Source organism: Rhea pennata, chromosome 17, assembly GCF_028389875.1.
Source record: "Rhea pennata isolate bPtePen1 chromosome 17, bPtePen1.pri, whole genome shotgun sequence".
NCBI lineage: Eukaryota > Metazoa > Chordata > Aves > Rheiformes > Rheidae > Rhea > Rhea pennata.
Genome location: NC_084679.1, coordinates 7264576 through 7285586, shown reverse-complemented (window position 1 = coordinate 7285586; position 21011 = coordinate 7264576). Strand labels below are relative to the sequence as shown.

Below are 21011 nucleotides of genomic sequence, written 5' to 3'. Positions count from 1 at the left end.
CGCGGCCGCCGCCGCGGGCGCCTGGCCGCGTCCCGGGGCCGGCCCCGAGGGGGGGGCACGTCCAGCCTGCCGCAGTAACCGAAACGCCCCTTCCGCCCGCTGAGAAACGGCACTCGGTGCTCCCGGGCGTAGCGGGAAGCAGGTTTTATTTCAGCGCTTTTAACAGCAGCTAGCGAGGAGGTCGCCGGCGCCGGGCCGGGCTGCGCGCGGGCTTCGCCTCAGCGGCGGCGGGCTGCGGCTGGCCCGGGATGGCCCGGGACCGGCGCTGCTGCGGCGGTCACGTCGCTCTGATCATCCGGGCCTCGTCCCGGGAACTTTTTATGATTGAGTCTAAAATTACATGAACACTGGGAGTAACCAGCTGCGAGCACAGAATAGTCACGCACCTAAGAAAAACGAACAGAAGTGACAGTTTACGAAGACAAAAATAATACGAACTAAAATAATAGAGCATCTAGGAATACACTGTTTTCTAAAGCGCAAAGGACTTGCTGAAAGACTATTCTCTCATCTTTTTCTTTTATTTTCAATAAATTTTAAAAAGTGAGCAGTGATATTTACTGAAGATTTAAGATATTTATTTTCAATAGCAGAACATGAAGTAAAAAGTTACCTGACATAAGCTAAATCATCAGAAGTATCTCTCTCTGCACAGCTGCCATCAGCCTGATGGTTACTACAGCTGATGCTGTCAGATACTTAATGCTTGAAAAAAAAAAAAAAAGCATTATGGGCTCTCTTGCTCTGCTGGATTGGCAGGTACTAGAGGCATTTGCTGTAATACAGCTACACCTCGAGCCTGTGTACTTCCTGAAGGCTGCAAGTTCAATAAAAAAAGAAACTTTTAACAATGTAAGTGTTTTAAAGTGAAATAATCACAAAAGAGAGTGAAGTTTTAACAAAGACACCCACTGAGGGAGATGGGCACATTGAACAAGTACAATTATACCATAAATTGTACCATAAACTGCATCTGTTCCATTCATACATATACATGAACCATATATATATGGACTGCTTTTTCAGCATCATAAAATCCAATTTGGGCTGAAACCCCAAATCCTGTATCTTCAAGGAGCTTGTCTAAGATTATTCTTTGAATAGTATTCTTGCATCCTTGAGCAATAAGACTAATTTTTAAGTTACATTTAGGTCCATCACCAATGTCCTCAGCTCAGATGAAACCAAATACTCCTGTTACGCAAAGTCCCAATTCTCTCTGTGCTGAGAGGCCTACACACACAGTCTCAATGAAATCAAACAGGCACAATGAGCGTACGTGAACCTGTGCATACAGATTCATTTATGTGATTCATTAAACTTAGAGGAACACTTATCTCTGCATACAATTTCAGGAATGAATGGGTTTGTCTGCCACATTGGTAATCACAGTCTCACCTGTGTTTCTCCTTGTAGTTGACACTGGATTTGCTCAATTTTTGTTCCTCATCTGGCAGCTGCTGCTCTTGCACTTGTAAGAGTATTTTTTCTTCAGTCAATGCCTATGACAATAGAAGTGGAAAGAAAAGGATGAAGACAAATCACATCAATAAACTCGCTTTTATTAGTTTAATTTTTCACAGCAACAGTCATTTTTTGCACTATTAAATCCTGTGAAGATTAATCCTGAAATGAATTCTTAATTGTCTATAATTGTGACAGAATATTCTGATTCAACAACAACAATAAAACATGATTTATCATGGCTGTCTGCTTCTGACATTGCTAAAATAATAATAGTAATAATAAAAGGGAGAGGAACACAAAAATATAAGGGGACAAATCTGGAATTAATCCACAAAGACAATTGATTGCTGATAGCTTTGATGCACTGGCAAAGGGGACCAGGCACTCAAAAGTCATATTGAACAGTTTTCCAAAAGCCTCATATTTTTTCCCGACCCCCAGCCTTACAAATTATTTTTACACGCAAAAGGCAACTCATGTTGAAAAAAGTCTTAGAGAATGGCATGAACCTGGAAAAAAAGAATGGACCTTTTCCTTCACTGTCATTGGCTCTGTACAGATGGAAGCAACCTCAGAAAGACAATAGCTTCTTACAGTTGTCTACACAAGTCTGGAAATACTATAAAACTACAAGATGTTTAAATTTCTGGCTCAAAGCACTCACTTTTTAAAATATCTTTAAAAAAATCTGCTTGCATTGTTACTATTACTCTACCTGAGTTAAGAAGTCTACCGGGCAATCACCTCCCTGAGCAGCCACTTCTCGAAACAAACATTAATACCTTTCTTCAATGGTGTCTCTTCTACAGAATTACCACTCATAAGCCTGTAAAACAAATAAGCTCATTAAATACATATCCCTGTAAAACACTGAAACTTCTGAAACTCAACTGTCCCATGTCTAATGTTTTTCATGCGCCAGCGAAGACCTACACCTTTACTAGTTTGCAGCCTGTCAGATTATTTTCATGGGAAACTGCATTCTTTTTCAGTTTTACGGAAAGCAGATTGTCTTTCCTCCTCAGATTTCATGTTTCCAAAACCCTAGGGTCATTTACACAATCATGCAAAATGCACAATAAATAGTGTCTCCTATGTAGATCTTTTTAAATCCTTAAAATAGCAGGATGTTTTCTAACAGACACTACCCATGCATAGCTTGAATGAAGTCCAAAATCTCTTGATTTCACTTTCTAGCCAAAAACCCCTTGTAAAGAGTAGATATGTGACCACTGGTGTAAGGTGAGCAAAAACCCCCTCTGCTCTCAGCACTCCCTTCTAGGAAGGGCAGCAGTCATTTGAGAGAAGCTTTCAAACACATCTTAGAACATCAGCTCACGAACATCATCAGTAGTTGATTTGAAATCCAGTAATAGATCATCAGTAAAGACATCTATTGTTTATCAAAAACAGGAAAATGCCACAGATATTAATGTTCTTTTCGACAGTCCTAACTCAGAAACCCAGATGGCTTACAAGATGAAACGTGGGAGGGAAAGATGGAAATAGAAGATACAGTAAGGGAAAGGCCAAAGTTTTCATTTTCCCTTTAATCTGAAGGGAAGAATTTTTTGCATATCAGAGATTTGATCCCACCTTTAAAGGAGAAAATCTTACAGGATCAAATGACAAACTAAGAGGATGACTTCAGCCAAAAATCCTACAGTTTCTCCCAGAAGCATCTCTTCATTTTCAACTTTAAAATAACCATACTGTTTCTCAGTTCAAAAGTCACCTGTATATGTGGATATCTGTCTCTCACAGTCCTATCACACCATCCTTTAGCTTTTACATCCATCAGCAGATCTAAGTCAGTATCATAGAACACAACAGTATTTGCATTTACATGGCTGACACCTGTGGAAGGAGTGGAAAGAAAAATAGCACAGAAGAATCACTTGTCTTGGCTGAAGGTTTTTATCAATTCCTAAAATAGACAATTACAACTTCACAGCAATACAACATAAGTTCCGAACAAACTTTTTAAAGAGAATAAGATGATCAGAAAAACTGCTTCCTTATTACCTTCCCAATGTATATTAAGCTGGTCAAATTTTAAGGTATCTGAGAACCCACATTATAGATGTACCTAACTGAAAATTAATTTATGCACTATTAAAAATGATTTATGTACTATTTATGGTGCAGTTTACCAGATCAAAAACTACAAATAGACAATAACAACATTGTGTCCTATGGCTGGACACATCTGATTGGGTTATTACGTTCTGTTCATGCTTCCGCATTTTTGTTGTCTATTGACTAAACTGAATCCCTTCTACCGTGCTGACGTGAATAGACTTAAGGCAAAGTATTTCATTTAGGTTTTATACTGCATCTGACAGAAAGCATAATAATGAAATTTGAAATCAACAAACAAAAAAGAGGATAACTTAACCATATTGTTAATGTTTGCTCAAAGTGTAGGCCCCAAAGGATATTGAGAATCCTACTGGGGAGGGAGGTGAGCATACTTTCAATTTATCCTCAGGCAATGCCAGGGCACTACACAGAAATAAAAGCCCCTGGAGTAAGGCTGAGGAAGTGCCACACAAAAAAACAATTATAGTGAAAGTACTTACAATGTAGGCATCTGTGCACAGAGAAAACAAAAGCAATTAGTCAAAATGTGATTGGGAAATTAAAAAAAATGTATTTTAAGCATAAATTACTCAAACATACAACAAATTGGAAAAACCCTGCATGCTACATCAAGTAGCAATATAACTACATATTTTGTACATAGCTATTCCTGTGCTACAGCTACATATGTATTTTGCTTAAATAACAAATGGGCTTATGGCTTTCCCAAATTGCAGACCCAAATAAATAACTTCCTTTTGACGTTTTTTCTCCCACCAAGAGCGTATATTTGCTATTAATTTGAGTAAGAAGCCCTCTCACCAAATAATAGATAACTTTGAACACCACTCTCATTAACTGTTTCGTATGTGAGCAAATGGAAAAGCTCCAGTATACGAAGCACTGGAATCATCTGCATCAAAATCAACACATGACATCCTCTTACTTTCAGCTGTCAAAGATCGACAGCCAGAGCCTCCACCTTGCCTGTTTAAGAAATAAGAACTTAATGGTTCTGCGAATAGCATTCAACAATTAGAGAGGAACATCAGCACAGTTACACGGATTTTTTGATTCATTACCTGAATCATTTGGCACCAGCTGTGTGTCTGGAAACTGTAGAAAATGAGGCCCCTGCTATCTACTGCAGTGGATGGACGTATGGAAATATCTGCCCTTTTAGATTAAACTTGAAGACCTTCATTTCATTGCTGTATGAATGAGGAGGATTTGCTACACACAAATATGGAGGAGCAGCAACTATGGCGGGCAACACACAGCTCTAAAAAAAGAAAAAAACATTTTAGTATATTATTTTTTAACAACTTGGGCTGTTAAATACTCAAGAACAGTAATAAAGCAGGTGTCTGCATAGAAACTTAAAGAAATTGGCTAAAGGTAGCTGAAAGTAGATTGGTAAAGTTATGTCAACATGAGATGAAAGTGAAAACACTCAGTATCAGAACTGTGCAAGAGAAAATTGCCAAAGATAAGGCTCCCTCTGACTTACAACGGCCACTGTTTTTGTAACAATTCACAAAAAAAAAAAAAAAAAAAAAAAAAAAAAAAAAAAAAGATACCTCACACTTGAAAATAAAGTAGAACTGTTAGGTAAATAATAATTGCCATGGAGCTAGTCTTAAAATGATCTAAAATTAGGTATCAGGGATGCAAAGTACATTCAGCATATGGGAACTCAGTCTGCAATAAACAAGAAAAGATAATAAAGTACAAAACAAGGTAACTCTTATTTAGTATTATACAGTATTTTACATGAATATCTGTTCTTGTGACTAAATTACATAGGGAAAGATGGGATTGTATGGTGGTAAAATACATCCACCAAATCTGTGCAAAGGCTGCAGATAGATTTGTCTCAATTACCTAGGAACAATATCCTTTAGGGCAATCTGTTACTGTTTTAATGTCAAAATGAATTCTTGCAGTGGACCCTTTAGGTGCTCTGAAGTACTTGAAGAAACAAGGCAAAGCCAGACCAGCTCTATTTGTTAACCCTGCCAGAATAGTGCCAAGAGATTTTTATTTCACTAATCCAAAAGCAAATTCTCAACAGGTGTCTGCTATCCAGAGGAGTTCTGGAACCATGACACTCATTCCAAAAATATGCATTTTGTCCAGACATTCCTTTAGCTGTCTTTTTTGTTTTATGATTGCCTTTAAAGTTAGAATTCTTTTCTAAATATATTCAGAAAAGCTGAAAGCAAAAAAATCAAAACAAAACAAAACAACAAACAAACAAAAACCAAAACACCCTGAAGCAAAAAAAGAAATATTGAGGGAGGAGGAGGCAAAAGGAAGTTGAAAGTAAGGATAACTTAAAGTGCAAGTTCTATGAAAAATATAAAAGGAAAACTGAGTAACATAAAAGCAAGAGCTGAAGAGCTGAATGATGTATCTGTGATACAAAGACAGATGTTAGTTTGATATTTTAATGAAAAAATGCTTTCCTATTCTATGCCTGCTGGCAAAAAAATTAATGGCACTTTCAGACTACCATTGGAGAGTCATGGATGAGACCTGTATACTGCAAAATTCTGCATGCTTTAACAAATTCAGAAGTGTTATCCATTTCAGCAAACACAAATCTTGTAAACTATATGTTATTCATGATCATGTATATACCCTATCATACAAAGAATTAGTATTGTACTTGAGCTGGACACCAAAGAACAAATACTGATTTAGATAGAGTGCTCAAATCATCCACTGTCATATTAATAAATTTGTTTGTCCTGGAAAGCAGCAAGACAAGAAAGATACTTTAATGAAGGCAAGTGATTTAATTCCACAGAAATATAATATTACAATATGAGAATATCCTATATTTCTCAATTAGCCACCCAATTTCAAATGGAAATGATGTGAGGTAACACGTGAAATACGTACTCTCAATACTAAGGCACTGGTTTTACTATCTGAGTAATCACTTTATATCAGCAAGTTAACTAGAAATATAAACAAAACATTTAGAAAACGGAAGAAAAATATAAACTAGGATATTCTTCTCCTAAATCATTTAAGAACTAAGTTTATATAAAAACAAGGGAACAAGCACAATTGGATAAATTATAAATACAGAATACTGTTTTTATCCTGTATTTTTCAAATACTGTTTATGCTTCTTTTCACTTTCTAAAACAATTAGACATAATTAAACATACAAAAAAGAAATTACTGAATGCAATTACCACTTAGTGTAGAACATGATTATTCTGCAAAGCACTATGATTATACCATGTTTTTAAATCTTTAGGCTTGCCCATGACTCATTTAAAAATAACCTACCAGTAATCAAGCTCTCTTACTGTAATTGCAATGCTTCCTAATTTTAACAATGACTGAACAATTAAAAACTACTGAAGAGATATACCTGCATTGAAACAGGATGTCCTTATACACAGACTTCTGCTGATTAGAAAGAGTCCATGTCAGCACATGCTTGTATTTCCTTCTTCACTGCTTCTCAACATGAATTTTGGACCATCACAAAATAAAGGACTGCACTACCTAACAGAATACAAAATAATAATTTCTCAATTGTATTTCCCCAAAGGAAGAGATACTACTGTTAAAAGACTATCTTTAATAGATACATACTCTCTGCAGTCTTACTGCCACAGTCTAGTAGTGCTCTTCACTCCCTTTTGTAGGAGCTACCTTCATAAAATCCAGGCAAGATTTGGAAATCCCTGGAATCAGGAAACGTGCAATGGCCCACAGAGCTTTTAAGGCAGTAGGCAGAAGCAAGTCCATCAAGAGTAAATGATGACTGTGAACAATAATGATCATAATTAGAGTAAGATTTATCTTATATCACAGTAAGAAAATTAAAAAAAAAAAAGCAAACACTGAGGTTATTTCAGAAAATAGCTGATGGGCAAAAGCAAGAAGAAAATTTTTAATGAATGCTCCAGACCTCTGGAGATTGAATATTTCATCCCGGTACTTCCTTGTCAGATTATTACCATTTTGCATCTCACCTAAAATTAGTTACTTCCATTGTATTTTCATGAATGCCTCATAGCTTTTAAACAATTGCTTGCAAGAGGCAATATATTAAGGTTGCTGCATTCAATCCATTCCTGCAACATAAAAACACAAAAATCCTACAGCCTTTTTGCTGGATTTCAGAGTGGTTCCTCTTCCAGGGTTACAAAAAGATTATCTTGCACTTCATCCCAGTGCAATTCTTCAAAGCTTTCGAAATTCCAAAAGGGAAGATAATGCTCAGCCTGTTTCAGAACACCTATATTATATTTCTCATTATAAGTTATCAACAGAATTCATATTCAACGGATAAATTCTAAGCTCCAAGAAAAAACTCTAAGAAAGTTTCCAGAGCTATTGCAATTTAGTTCATTAATTTTCTTCTGCTCTGCTCAAGTCACAAGGCAGGAAAAAATCACAAGGCAGCGTCATCATGCCAGGAAATAAACACACACCACAAGCCAAAACATTGAGCAGCCATCAAAGCAGGTTTTATTGGTAAATATCAAACACTGGTTACGAATCAGAACTCATGAAATGAAGAAATATCTCATTTAAAGTAATTATCTCTAATTACAAAGCCGAAGACTTCTCTTTGGCAGCATATACTTTACCGTAAATCATTAATATATGTATTAGACATATCAGCGTTATTTTAAAATAACTTGTGCCATTGTTTTAAGATAATAATTATCAAACCTCTGAAGCCATCCCGTGTGCTTTCATAGCTGCCATCTCTAAAGGAATTCTTTGCATCGTAATACAGTAAACCTCATTCGTTAAAGCGGTCCCACCGGCGTCACCTCTATCAACGGTCGTGATGCAGTCCTAGAGCAAGATTCACCCGGAGAATTCCCAGTCTTCAACTGGGACCCCACAGCACCCAACACCTAAAACGAGAACGTAAACTGTTGTTAACACTTTACCGTTATAACTGATTTCCTCACAGCAGAGGAATTTGAGTTCACAGGATCAATAACTGTTCTGATGCTACAATGATTGAAGGATGCAAGGGTCACATTCTGAAAGTGCATCAAGCAGAAAAATCAAGCGAGAGAGAAAATAAATAAATAGGATATTATCATCTGTAAAAAATAAGATGATTAATATTATAGGATTATCAAAACTCATCATGACATTGGAAAAAAAAAACAAAATAGAATGCTCCTGCAATACCAAATCTAAAAGTAAAAAAAAAAATAGCAATAAATAACATAAAGCTATTTGAAAAAAAGCGGACCAGCCTTTGCTGGGAGGGAGAGACCAAGAAACCCCCTTTCCACGGCCGAGACACGCTCGTCCCGGGGAGCCGAGCGGCTTCGGGCGGCCCGAAGCCGCCTGTCGGAGCCCCTCGTTAGCACTGACACGCTGCCCCGCTCCGCCGCAGAGCTCCACCCGCCATCGCCCTGGCTTTCACTTTTACGCTGTGTTTTGCTACGAAAACCCGCGTTTTCAGGACTTCTTCGAAGCGGAGGCCGCCCCGGCGGCAGCGACCCCTTAGCTCCAGCGAGCTGCTCCAACGGCCGCTGGCTCCGGAGGCATCAGCTACGCGGCCGCGCAGGGCGGGGCGCTGCCGAGGGGGACAGGGGAGCCCCGCGGCCGCGGCGGCGCGCCGCGCTCCCGCCGCCCCTCGCCCGCGCCTCGGGGCGCCGCCGGCCGGGCCCCGCCCCCCGCGGCCGGCAGCCCGCTTCCGCCAAGGGCCGCCCCGGCGGGGCAGCGCTGCTGGGCGGCTGCGCTTTGCTTCCCTCACAGAACCCTTTCTGCCCTCGGTTCTGTTTCAGTGCGCCGCTGCTTTCAGTTCAATTATTCCTCCATCAAGCGCAGAACATTTTGATTCATTCAGGATTCCAGAGGATTCAGTTTTGGACTCTGCTACTTCACTTTTTTTTTAATTCAGCTTCTGAGCCATAAAGACATTTAACTGCACTGATACCAGACCCAAAACACCAAGTTAATAATTCCCACAAAATAAAAGAGTGCACATACCAAAAGGTAAGAAATATCCCCCCCCCCTTTTTTTTTTTAATTTTGCTTTCTCCAAAGGCTACAAATTCCCATTAATTTCAGCACAGACACAGGTGTCAGTTTGAGGGCCTTTATTATGAGCAAAGGTGTATCTCTCTGATTGACAGGGATAGAAAAAGCCTTGGAGAGAAGACTGTTATGTCTGGATCAATTGTACAAACTAGCAAGGGATGGAAATACAAGCCTATGTAGACTCCTTCTCCAGAACAGACAGATCTCTTAGAGTCTCACACTGATTAAGCAAACACAGAGCAAGGCCTTCAAGATAGAAACTGTAAACTTTAACTAAAACCCAGAGGAAACTAACAAGCTAATCCTTTTTAAAGCACAGCAATTCCTAGAAGGAGCCATAAAACTAGAAACCTTGGGCAGAAATCACTGAATATAGGAACAAGGAGACAACAGCTCCAAACGTGAACTACGACATTCAGTACGGACCACAAGGTTTGGTTCACAGCCTTAGGCACAGAGTGCTGACCTGTGTCCTGAGCTGGGAGGGCAAGTGTGCTTGTTTGAATATCTAAATGAGAGAGTACTGCCTTTCTACCTTAGGAATTTGTCACAGAAGGTGAGCTTTTAAATTATGAAGCAAGTCTCCATACAAACCCAGGAGAGGATGTCTATCAAGAAAGCTTGCCAAAGTCCAAAAACTTGGAGAAACTTACTCCACTCTGACCACCTTTCCAAAGTGTTCTGTGCTTAGGGAGAGCAGAAGAGCCACTAACATTACTTTTTTTCTCCTACCACCTCCTCAGAGAATTGTAACCAAGAACCAGAACGTAAGCCACAGTTGAGGAAAGGAGAGCAAGAACTCCAAACTGTTTAGATCCCCCAGAACAGGAAAAGGTTGATTTCAAGAGGAATACAGTCCTTAGACTGATTCCCATATCATTGCACAAATTCCTCTATTTTGAGCAGCTTCATGGGAAGTGAAAGTTCACACAAAATGAATGCAGACTTGATTAAAGCCCAGAGAAAATACAAACCATTGCTTTCACAAGTTGATTCAAACTATCTATCCAAAAATCTAGCAGATGGCTAGCTAGTTTCCACTAAAACCAGAAACAAACTAGCAGCAACACATTTAGTGATCTACCATAGGCAACACAAACTTTCACAGCTGCACACTTTGGTTTGCAATCCTAGCAGTTCATTTAGTTTCCTCCTCAAATCTCAACTACAGATCTATGAAACAATTCTTCAGGCAGGAGATGTCCAATTACATTTGTAGCAGTGGATCTATTTTCTTGAGTCTGCCCAAGTATAAGGGCAATATTGGAATGAAAACATCTTCCAAATAAAACATCTGGTCTTAAAAATACATGGTTCAGTACACTTCTGAAAATTAAAAGCTCTCGGTGAGTAAGGAATCTTAATTCTTTTTAGGCTTGCAAAGCTTTAGAAAACAAAACATTCTATGGCAACAGAATTCGGAACAGTCAACATGATAATGAACGCTAACCCACGCATATTATTCCACAAGAAAGTCATGGATGACATGGAAAAACAAAATAGGAACTTAATAGTGTTTAGAGATCAGGTTCATTAAAGGTGAAGAAAATAAAAACCCTCAAAAGTTCATGGAGTCATAACTGCTTAATACTAATTCAAAAAATGTATATTAAAATGTTTTGCCCCATCTGTATGTAGAGATTATACATATTTAAAATACTATTTTCCAGGTAACCGTGTAATAAAAGCATTATTCAAATAGCAATTAAGATTTCTTGCAATACAAGATTCTTTTCAAAAGCATCTTTTTTTCATTACATTATTTTCAAGTATTCCAGGCAGATGAATCAGTCAGTGGTATAAACAACTTTTTCTACTTTTTCTTCTGCAGTTTTCCCCACCCAATTTCTATTGGGCATCTGATTCCTGGTTCTGCATGCATGCAAACCTCTGCTTTACTGGATTCTTGGACTTAAAGGCCACTTTTTTTCTAGACAAAACAAATTGCAAGAGGTAACGGTCCCAGATCCAGCCACTTACTGGCTTACTCAGAATCACCATCACAACCATCACTGCCTTCGAAATCACTGCTGTTCTGTAAAGAAGGGAAAATGAATTGTCAGTATTTCATTTGTTTCTAGTGATTGACCTAAAAATCAAACACATTGACTTTAAACCTCTCCACACAACGAAATGGGGCAAGATCCTCAATTCATGGCTATCTATTGTAATTAACTTCTGTGATAGTAAATTAAGTTTCTTGTGGCAGACAAATTGTACACTGGATTACACTCACCAGCAAGTCTCTTTTCAGTCATGTTTATAGCTGTATGATTACAACATGCAGTATGTGGGAAACTTAAAAGTGGGTAACAGCATGAAATGCTGATGTTCAAAATAAATGCAGGCAAGACAGACTTGCACCTGCAAGGAAAGTCACTCAGAAGTTACATTTGTTACATTATCTAAAGCCAGATTTGAGAGTTTTGCTCAGCTACTGCAGGCAGTCATGCAAAATTTACATCCAAAATGTATCAGAGATCACAAATACATTGTTTAAAAATAAAGTCAGGTGTACAAAACACTATTACAAAAATACTATAAATATTAGCAAGTTGCAAAGGAACTGGTCTGAAGTCTCAGTTCTTACCTTACTCTTTCAGGAGTAAGTCAATATGATCGGAAAAATTCGGAGGATTTACGTTAACTTTTTAAAGCCAGTATGTTATTCCTTTTCTCCAACCACCATTTGTTGTTAACAAAGAAAAATAAATACTCCAAAGCCCATGAACTTAATATTGACAGCTTAACATCCTATTACAAAACAAATTCCCAGAGACTTGCAGATAGTTGCCTTCGTAACAGTGAGCAGAGCTCAAAGTGAAAACAGCCTGCAAAAATCTCACAGGAGTCCGTTATATGATCCTTTATTTATCCTTCCCCAGACAGCCTGTGGTAATTATGACTCCAAAACTGTATTTGCTTGAGTTTATCTAAAGCATGCAGACCTGTCTTCTGCTAGCAATACCTCAGTGATTTTGAGCATGTCAGCAGTAAGCCCTGTCAGCGTTATCATCAAGGCATTTGAGCCATGTAAGCACAGTCTGTGCCACATGATCTCTTTGGGTCTTGTTTCACCAAACTAACATGGCATTTGTTGCAAGCGTTTTACCTCATCATGAATTCTGTCATATAACACTACACTGCAGAAAAACAACTACCAGAAATACAAAAATAACCCTGAGAAATTTCTAGTATCTTCCTTACACTATTCAATCAAGGCTGTAAATTTTATTTTACATGTTGAAACTCTCTCTCATACCAAAACAAAAAAATGGCAGAGACTACTATGATTTAATCTAACCTTCGTTGGAGCAGGACCAATCTCTAAATAAAACAAACCTAATTTTAAAGACTCCATTAAACAAAAAAGAGCCATTATTTTCTTCGAGTTTCAGTGAAGTTTTAACCCTGCCCATCAATTTGTCCCTGCCCTTCAAGGATTTGCCAGCTCCCTGAACAAGAAAATTTGAATTAAACACGTGATTGTTAAGTATCTTTGAATCAAGTCCAATACCCTCCTTCAGGCACAGATTCCTCAATGTTACATCAGGTTGATCAGGAATTTGTCCAATCAAGGACTATTGTATTTTAATTGTCACTCTAGTGGTTGTCAATTAAAAAAAAATATTTTGCAAGTTTGAATCAAGATTCATTGCATAGTTTCCAACTTCCGGCATGCCTCAAACATCTTTCCTTTCTTTTCTTGTTAGCCTACTCTACATTCAACAGATTTACTAGAGTAGTAATTCTTTAAAGTTTCTTTTTGTTAATCGTCTATTCCATGCTTCTGTTTTACAGCGCACTACAGCTGGCAGCCATTCCTGTTGTCAGAAATCAGATCCCACAACATCCCATTTTACTTGCTAGGAGTTTTTCTGATGACTGATTTTGAGCTCATGGTAGATGTACTTTAAAAAAGACTCTAAATTTCCCCCTCCCTATCCCAAACCTTATTTAGGCAAACAGGGCATTAGACAAAGTTAGAATCAGCCCACAGTGAATTCACATGGCCAACAGGTACTAAAAGGGTCACTGTCAACCTGAAAACTAGTCTCCATTAAACAGATCCACAACAGCAAGTGCCAGCTAAGTGTCCACAATTTCTGCTCTCAAGCTGTGATTCCACAAGCAAATCAGCCTGTGTTTTCCTTTCTCCTCCCTCAACTGCCCCATTTAAAATGCTGCAAAAATAATATTTTGTATAGTTGTTTCCACTGTCATCAAATGCACAGTGACTGAAAAGATAAAACACATTTCAGGCTCCAGATGACTGTCATCTTCCATGGAAAACAAAACTGTTATTAAGGGAAGAGCCATTTTAAGTTGATAGCTTCCCTTTGAAAAGTTAATAGCTTCAATCATTACCTTTGAATTTTTGTTGTTAGCTTGCATCTCAGATGCAGAAGAGTTGAAGTCATGAATGGGAAGGGTGTTTAACCAGTTCATCATGGATTTCTCCTCCCTTTCTGTATTGATAATGGTAGGATAGATATACTGCTCTTTGAAAATAGCAATCTTCTCTTCCTCCTCTCTCCACTCCAGTGGTTCATGCAACCCATCATTTCCAAAACGTCTGTTGTATTTTTCAAAATGTACTCTTTCCAAGACCAGCCCAAGTCCTGGAGCTTTGGGGACATCTACTTTCTCCTCTCCCCAACTCCGCTCTATGATAGACTCAGCAGCATAACCTTTCACAACAGCTATCACCAGCCCAATCATCTTCCTTATTTGGTGCATCATGAAACTCTGACCTTTCACTCTGATCACTGCAAATTCTATATTTTCCCTCACAAATGGCTCTCCACAGCACACTTCCATAATGTACCGCTTCGCACTGGGGTCCTTGGGTCCCTTCTGAGACGTAAAGTTGTGGAAGTTGTGTGTTCCTTTGTAACAAGCAAGCAGTTTGTTGACTTTTTCAAGGGTCTCGCTGTTCAGTCGATAAGCCTCCTCTTGCACATTATGGTCTTTATGGGCAAAGGCAAATGTTGGCAGCATGTAAGAATAGGTTCTAGCATCACATTTGTTCTTGGAGTTGAATCCTCCAGTGACTCTCTTCAGCCCTTATTTTAAAAGTAACATTAAGTTTTTGAATCAGTAGGTAAAACTTCGAAGTGATTGCATTTTAAAAATAAAATACAACAAAAATATAAGATTTATTTTACAGTATACTAATTTTAAAATAACAGAAACATTGATTCAGGTTAAAATTGTAATGGTAGGGGAGTGACCTTCTGCAGGACAGAGTTCCTCTTTGAAAATATTTTCATTGCCTGTTCCAGTATCCTTACCCAGAATTCTGATGTGAGAAGGAAGATGGCTATTGATCTTTTCTAAGATGTCATCTATTAGCCTGACCTTTAGTGACACAATCTGTCCAGCTGCAGATACACCCTACAAAAACCACAGAACACACACAGAGGTAATTGCGTACTTTGGAACTTCTGGGGCAGCACCTGCAGAATTGAAATAACTGAAGAATGAGTTTAATCCCTTTTTCTCATTAGTCTTTTCAGGCTAAAGTAAGACAAAGACAAAACCACAGGCAGAAATGCAAGTCAGATTACTCCTGAAAGACCTTAGCTTCACTTTTGCACACTGTTTCCCCACCCCATATTTGAAACTAAGCTGACCAAGAACAAGGGGCTTGCCTAAGTTGCAGAGAAGCCAGCAGTAATGCCATGAACAGGCTCTTTTCTCAGTTCTGCATTTCAGCCACAAAAACACATCCACAACCTTGCACATGAGCTGTATAAATTAACCTATGTATAGCCATGCAGCATCTTAGCAATCTTAGAGAACAAAATATTTCACTTCCTTCCATGACATCTCACTGTAAGCATGAACTGAAAAGACATTACTTATTTATACACAAGAGCAACCATGAACTTCAATTCAGGGCTAGAACCCCACTGGGGCAGGCTTAACTATGACTGAGATGCACCTGTAAACTCTCAAGCTCCCCATCAACCAGGCAGCATCAACAATGAGCAGCAGCACATTGGGAGGCTGAAACAGATGAATGTCATAGAAATGCAAACAGATATAGTCAAAACATGAAACACCAGACATACAAACACTATCCAATCAATGCTCTGTACTTCCTAGATAATTATTTGTACTTAACTTTAATAGTGGATAAAGAAAGAATTCCGTTCTGAATAATATTTACTATTTGATTGCACTCTAGACAACACTTTACTGGCCAAACACAATAGCACTGACTAGGGTCCACCACAGGCCCCAACCAGCGTACCTTATCTGTTCGAGCACATCGCTGAAAAGACATTTTCTTCATATCTTCCCCATGGTTTTCTGGGATACAGCCTGACTGAACAAGGGCAGATACTAAGTCATCTTCAATTGTCTTGAACTGCGAAGATCCGACATTTCTCTAAAAGAGAAAAGATATACTAAAAATAAGAAATAGAACAAATAACAATAAGGTAACCCTCCTAAAGATCGCCACTGAACAATATTACATTGCTATGATATTCTTTAATGTCATCCTTTCATAACCCCACGAGCACTGTCATTCTCTAACAAAAATAACTATACTTTACTAGAGATTGTTAATGAAACATATATATTCTCATTTAACTTTTACTACTATTACAAGTAAAAGGGCATTTCTAATTTTACTGTGGAATACTTCTGCAATGCATTTTTTTGACGATTCACTCACCTTTGTGTATAGAACAGCAACAATGAGATACTGTTCCAGTGTACAGCCTGGAACAGTAACCACTGCTGCTCCAAACCTAGTACCTGCAAGTTCTGCTTCTAAGAATAAGATTTAATTCTTTTGTTCAGTTAGCCTAAGCTCTTGTATGAATCAGACTACAGCATTCTCCAGCATCTTCTGCACTAAACTTGTAGGTGAACTATAACAGAAATGTACAACTGCACTTCTCTGCAATGCTGCCAAGCACACACCCTCCAGCACAGACCATTCAATTACAAGTGCACTAAAGCTGATACGCACTTATACGGATGTAGCCACAAGCATCAGGTTTACTGCAGTTGAACAAATCTACTTTGCTGCATAAACAGGAATGCCTCATTCCCTGCCTGTGTTCAATCATTACCAATTATTCCATGGAGCTTTTAAAGCATGCCTCAGGAATGTGCACAGAGCTTGCAGTACACCGAGTGGAGCAGCAGATGGAGCAGGATCATCCTTTTGCTGCTGCATGCCACAAGAGGTCACTGTGCTGGCTGGCCTAACGCAGGGGCACTAGTAACATGCCAGTATTGTCACTGCAACAGCCCTTTTCCTCCACAGGCAAACATAACAGCATTGCATCAATTTTCCTGTTTCTAAGCTGCTGTAAGCCACCACACTACAGAGCATCAAAAAGGACAATTTAAAACGTCTTTAAGTACAAACTTAAAAATCAAGAGAATTCAACAAAGATACAGATTTGTTTCATTAAAATACGCATCTGGATGTGTTGCATAATGCCATGAGACAACCTGAGGCCTAACCTAAAGAAAACTCAGCTCAACTGCTCTGAAATGCAAAGCTTTAACTAGAACCTGGAGAACTGGTCTGAAGGGGATCATGAAGTAGCACTTCAGCCTTTGACAGAACTAGAGAAACAGTGCTTTCAGTCTCCTCCAGAGCCTTGTCAACAGTGCAGGTTTTCTAAAAGGCTTGCTGTTGACGCTCTAAGGTGAGGGCAGAGCCACTAAAAATCAAACATCAGAAATGATGACTGACTTTTTTTTCTCCTTTTTTTTTTTAATTAAAGGTACTGCTAAGCCATTTGAATCCAGGCTTGGTATTCCTGACCCAGGTATTTGATGCTGCAACTCAATCATTCTGACTACAACTGTAAACCTGACAGATGCTAAGAAAAGGCAGCTACATTTTCTTACTAAACCACATACTTGCATCCCATGGTAGCCTTTCCCTGAATACGCCATCAACAGCACAATCTTCCTTTTGGGTGATTTTTTATTCTGATCCTCCACATCCTCCTCACCCACATCTCTCTTCAACCTTTTGGGTTGGTGTCCATTTTCTTCTAGCTTTTCAGGCTCCTCACTGCTGCTCGCCGGTCTCTTTGGCTGACTGGCAACTGCTGCCCTCAGCTCTTCAGCCATGGTAAGAACCTGCAAGCAGCAGAAGAGCAGACAGGACTCAGCAAATGATTAAAGTGGCAAGTCAACACCTCAGAAAAGCAGGACATAACTGTAAGGACACCGCCAGGGTTGTTCCACAGGTCAGTGGCAGAAAAGGCACCCACCTCCTCATCTTTCCAAGGCCACGCACCCCCCGCAAGGATACCACTGTTCACTGAAGAACACCACGGTCTGCGCAACCCAGCACCCGCCTGCGCCCTGAACTGACAGCCTCAGCCCCAGCCCCACCGACCGCACACGCAGCTCGACAGCCTGGCTGGGGCGAGCTACACCCTGCAAAGCGAGAGGATTTATAACCAGCCGAAGTTTGGTTTCACGCAGAAGCGCTCCACGCAGGGCGAGGCTCCGCGAGAGACTCCCGCCCGCCCGCCCTGGCTGCCAGTGGCGCGTCCTCCGCGGCCGGCGGCGAGGGCCTCCGCCGCGGTCCCCTCACCGAGCGGAGCGCGCCTCCGGCGGCTACATACGTGAGGCGGCCGCGGCAGGGGCCGGGGCCGGGGCCCGGGCCAGCCGCACGCCGCCGCCGCCGCCCCCGGGCGGCACAACCCCCAGCCGGCCGCCCTCAAGCCGCAGCGGAGCAGCGGCAGCAGCATGGCCGCCGCCGCGCGGGCACCTCCCCCCACCCCCCCGCCCAACGGCCGCGCCAACGGCCGCGCAGGGGGAGGCGCGCGCGCCGCAGCCGCCGCCACTTACGCGGGCGCTGCGGGGCGACGAGACCACGTGAGGCGGCGCGCGGCTACGGCGGCCGCGCAGGGCCGCGCGGCGGCGGCGCTGCTGAGGGGCGGGGCGGAGGCGGGCGGCGATGGAGCGCGCGCGGCGCCGGCGCCGGGGCCGGGGCCGGGTCGGGGGGCGGCGGCGGCAGCGGCAGCGGGGCCCTCACGAGCGAAGCCTGATACCTCCGAGTGTGTCAGGGGCAGCGGGGGGCACGGGACGGAGCGTGCGGAGAGGCGGTGGGCACCGGCTGCCGGATAGGAGCGCTGCGGCCGGGGGGACGGGCATGCGGATTCCTGAGGTGCCCAGGCCAGCGCGTCTCCGTCTTCTCCGCCTCGTTTCCCAAGGAAATGCAATCGCACGGCCTGTCTGTCCACCACCCGCTCTTCCTTTCCCATCCCTGCAGTGATTTCTGAAATTGGCCCGTTTCGGGTAAATTTGATAGAGGGACAAAGGTCTCAGCAGACAGGAAAATCAGTGGCCGAACAGAAGATTTACAGGGATATCCGCACAAGGGAGGAGGCAGTGGTATCTCAGCCTCTTACCCACTCATATAGTAGCCAAGGACCCTCCAAACAGTCAGCACAAGCTTGGCTCTGACCCCATCGTACCACGTGCTGCCTCTTTCCCGAGCTAACAAATCAGGCAGGTGGGAAAGGGCTGGACAAGGGCTGGTTCCATTTAAGAGCTGTGGGGCAGAAACGTGGCCTCACTTACTTCATCGGTCGCAGAATGACTTGCTTCTTGGTGTGAACTCATCATCACAAACAGTTACGAGCACCTAGTGTCACCTTCTTGCTCACAGGCCACAGGTGCTTCAGCCGCTGGTGCAGCCTGTGGACCTCTTTCTCTGTCGCCTGGTGGATGGACCTCTGTGACCTGCCTACAGGGCCACAGGCCTCTGCCTGATGCCCGAGTGAGCACACTCCTGCGGCACCAGCAGGACTGAGGTGGTGGCAGGGCACTGTTGCCAGCAGCAAGTGGCACTGGGCATCCCCTAGCTGTACCCGGTTAAATGTGGCAACAGGAGTCCATGCAAGAACAGGAATCAAAGAGGAGGAGCTTGTTTAATGCCGTGAGCTGGCTACTTAGCGCCCACTGTTCAGCACAGCAGGACATGTCTGGCTTTAATTTTCTTAATGATTCGTCTGGCCTTGAGGTTTTCTGGCAGTGCAGAATTGATGAGCTCAGAGCAACATTACTGTGGAGTGGCAGCCCACGGGGGTCTCAAATGAGATTAGGACCATGTTGCAACCACACACCAAGGAGAACAAGTCCCTCAAGGAGTCTGTAGTCTAAGTAGTCCAAATGAAGGAAGGATTTATGTCCTGTTGGACTTCTATTTTTCGTTTGGTCATTCTGTAACAGGTAGATAACAAAGGCAAGGAGAAATTAAGTGACTTGCCGCTTTAAGTCAGTTCTGTGGGAGTCTGCACTGTGAAGACAGTGCCTGAAGGATGTATGTGTGAAGCAAAAAGGCAGCAGAGACAGTCTGCAGTTTCTGGGGTGGAGCAGAAGGTCCAATTGCAGATCACTCCGTGAGGTCTGCAAAGCCAGTGTAGCTGCTCAGATTTGATTTGCAGTTTGCTCAGCACTCACCCAGCATTTTCAGAAATTAGCGTGAGGGTTAATTCCTCTCACATGCATACCCAGGACAGAATTGGAATCAGTACAAACACTTTATGAAGTCCCCAGCTGTTTGTGTGACATTTCATATGTGTTTAATAGGACAGATAAAATTAAAGTACATTGAATAATCTGCCTGGCCTTAAGTAAGAGTGCTACCATCAAGTTTACTCAGCAGTAAAATCAATCTCATAAAACCTTTCTAGCTATTCAAGTGAATCTGGGGACTAATGAACAATTGCACCTTTTGGCTAGCCAGCACTGGAAGCAAAATAGTTACAGGCAGAGGAGGCAGAGGTTAGAATATTAATCGTTTTTGTGTTAGAATACATCTTTAATGACAGCAGTATCAATCCTCACTTACTCGTGTTTGGCTTGTAAGAGTACTCTAGAAAGTCCTTCAAAACTTTTTCTGGGAAAATTTCTCACTGCTTCCCTCTCTTGGAGATTCATACCATTCACAGGGACTGCCACAGACAGAAGCCTGGCTCAGCCTCTGCTGCTCCAGTGCACCCCCAGAGCCTTCCCTGAGCATGGAAGTGAAAGCAGATTTTGAACCCATCCAACACAGAAGGATGGTGAGATCAAACCCAACAGAAATATCCCAGTCATGACAGATGCACGGGGCACAAGGGAGCAGGGCAGCAGAGCTGTACCCTGCTCCCAGCACACTCTAAGCTGGCAGAGTGACCACGCTGGCCTTAATGTCTGTGGAAATGCTGCTTTTGACTTGAGAAGAAGCCAGGTCAAACTAGTGGCCTGTAGCAGGAATACTGATGGGGCATCTGGTTATTAATCTGGTTACTAGTCATTATAGGTATTGTTACCCTGGTGCTGATTAATCAAGGTGACACCCAGGCCTTTTCCACACACACAATTCATCACTGCATTGGCAAGGAGAACATGCCTAAAGCAGCATTAGGCCAATCTTT

At 41.6% G+C, this 21011-nt stretch overlaps 1 protein-coding gene and 1 non-coding gene across 11 annotated transcripts; both read right to left on the bottom strand.

Moving 5' to 3' along the window:
* Positions 1-124: 124 nt before the first annotated feature.
* Positions 125-19056, bottom strand: PUS1 (pseudouridine synthase 1). Of its 10 annotated transcripts, none has more exons than XM_062590084.1 (14): positions 18999-19056; positions 17491-17715; positions 15854-15991; positions 14889-14991; positions 13963-14660; positions 8257-8447; positions 7168-7339; positions 6941-7077; positions 4632-4831; positions 3203-3324; positions 2183-2293; positions 1399-1502; positions 614-705; positions 125-386 (listed from the first exon to the last, which is right to left on the bottom strand). In XM_062590084.1, exons 2-6 carry the CDS (start codon positions 17704-17706, stop codon positions 8337-8339), a joined length of 1266 nt encoding a protein of 421 aa, XP_062446068.1. In that variant the 5' UTR covers positions 17707-17715; positions 18999-19056; the 3' UTR covers positions 125-386; positions 614-705; positions 1399-1502; positions 2183-2293; positions 3203-3324; positions 4632-4831; positions 6941-7077; positions 7168-7339; positions 8257-8336. The 10 variants fall into 10 exon arrangements, with proteins under 10 accessions (XP_062446068.1, XP_062446070.1, XP_062446060.1 ...); XM_062590086.1 differs by lacking the exon at positions 18999-19056 and adding an exon at positions 18436-18459; XM_062590076.1 differs by lacking the exon at positions 18999-19056 and adding an exon at positions 18210-18355.
* Positions 3875-4012, bottom strand: LOC134148467 (small nucleolar RNA SNORA49). The gene has a single exon (XR_009960220.1). It is a non-coding gene; the product is annotated as a small nucleolar RNA SNORA49 (small nucleolar RNA).
* Positions 19057-21011: the final 1955 nt, after the last annotated feature.

Excerpts from the sequence above, each read along its gene's own strand:
- PUS1 (XM_062590076.1), bottom strand. The coding sequence starts at position 18,335 with ATGCTGCTGCCGCTGCTCCGCTGCGGCTTGAGGGCGGCCGGCTGGGGG. Across the intron at positions 17,716-18,209 it reads CCCTGCCGCGGCCGCCTCAC|GTTCTTACCATGGCTGAAGA; the intron begins GTATGTAGCCGC and ends TGCTGCTTGCAG. Across the intron at positions 14,661-14,888 it reads TTCTCACATCAGAATTCTGG|GGCTGAAGAGAGTCACTGGA; the intron begins GTAAGGATACTG and ends TTTTAAAATAAG.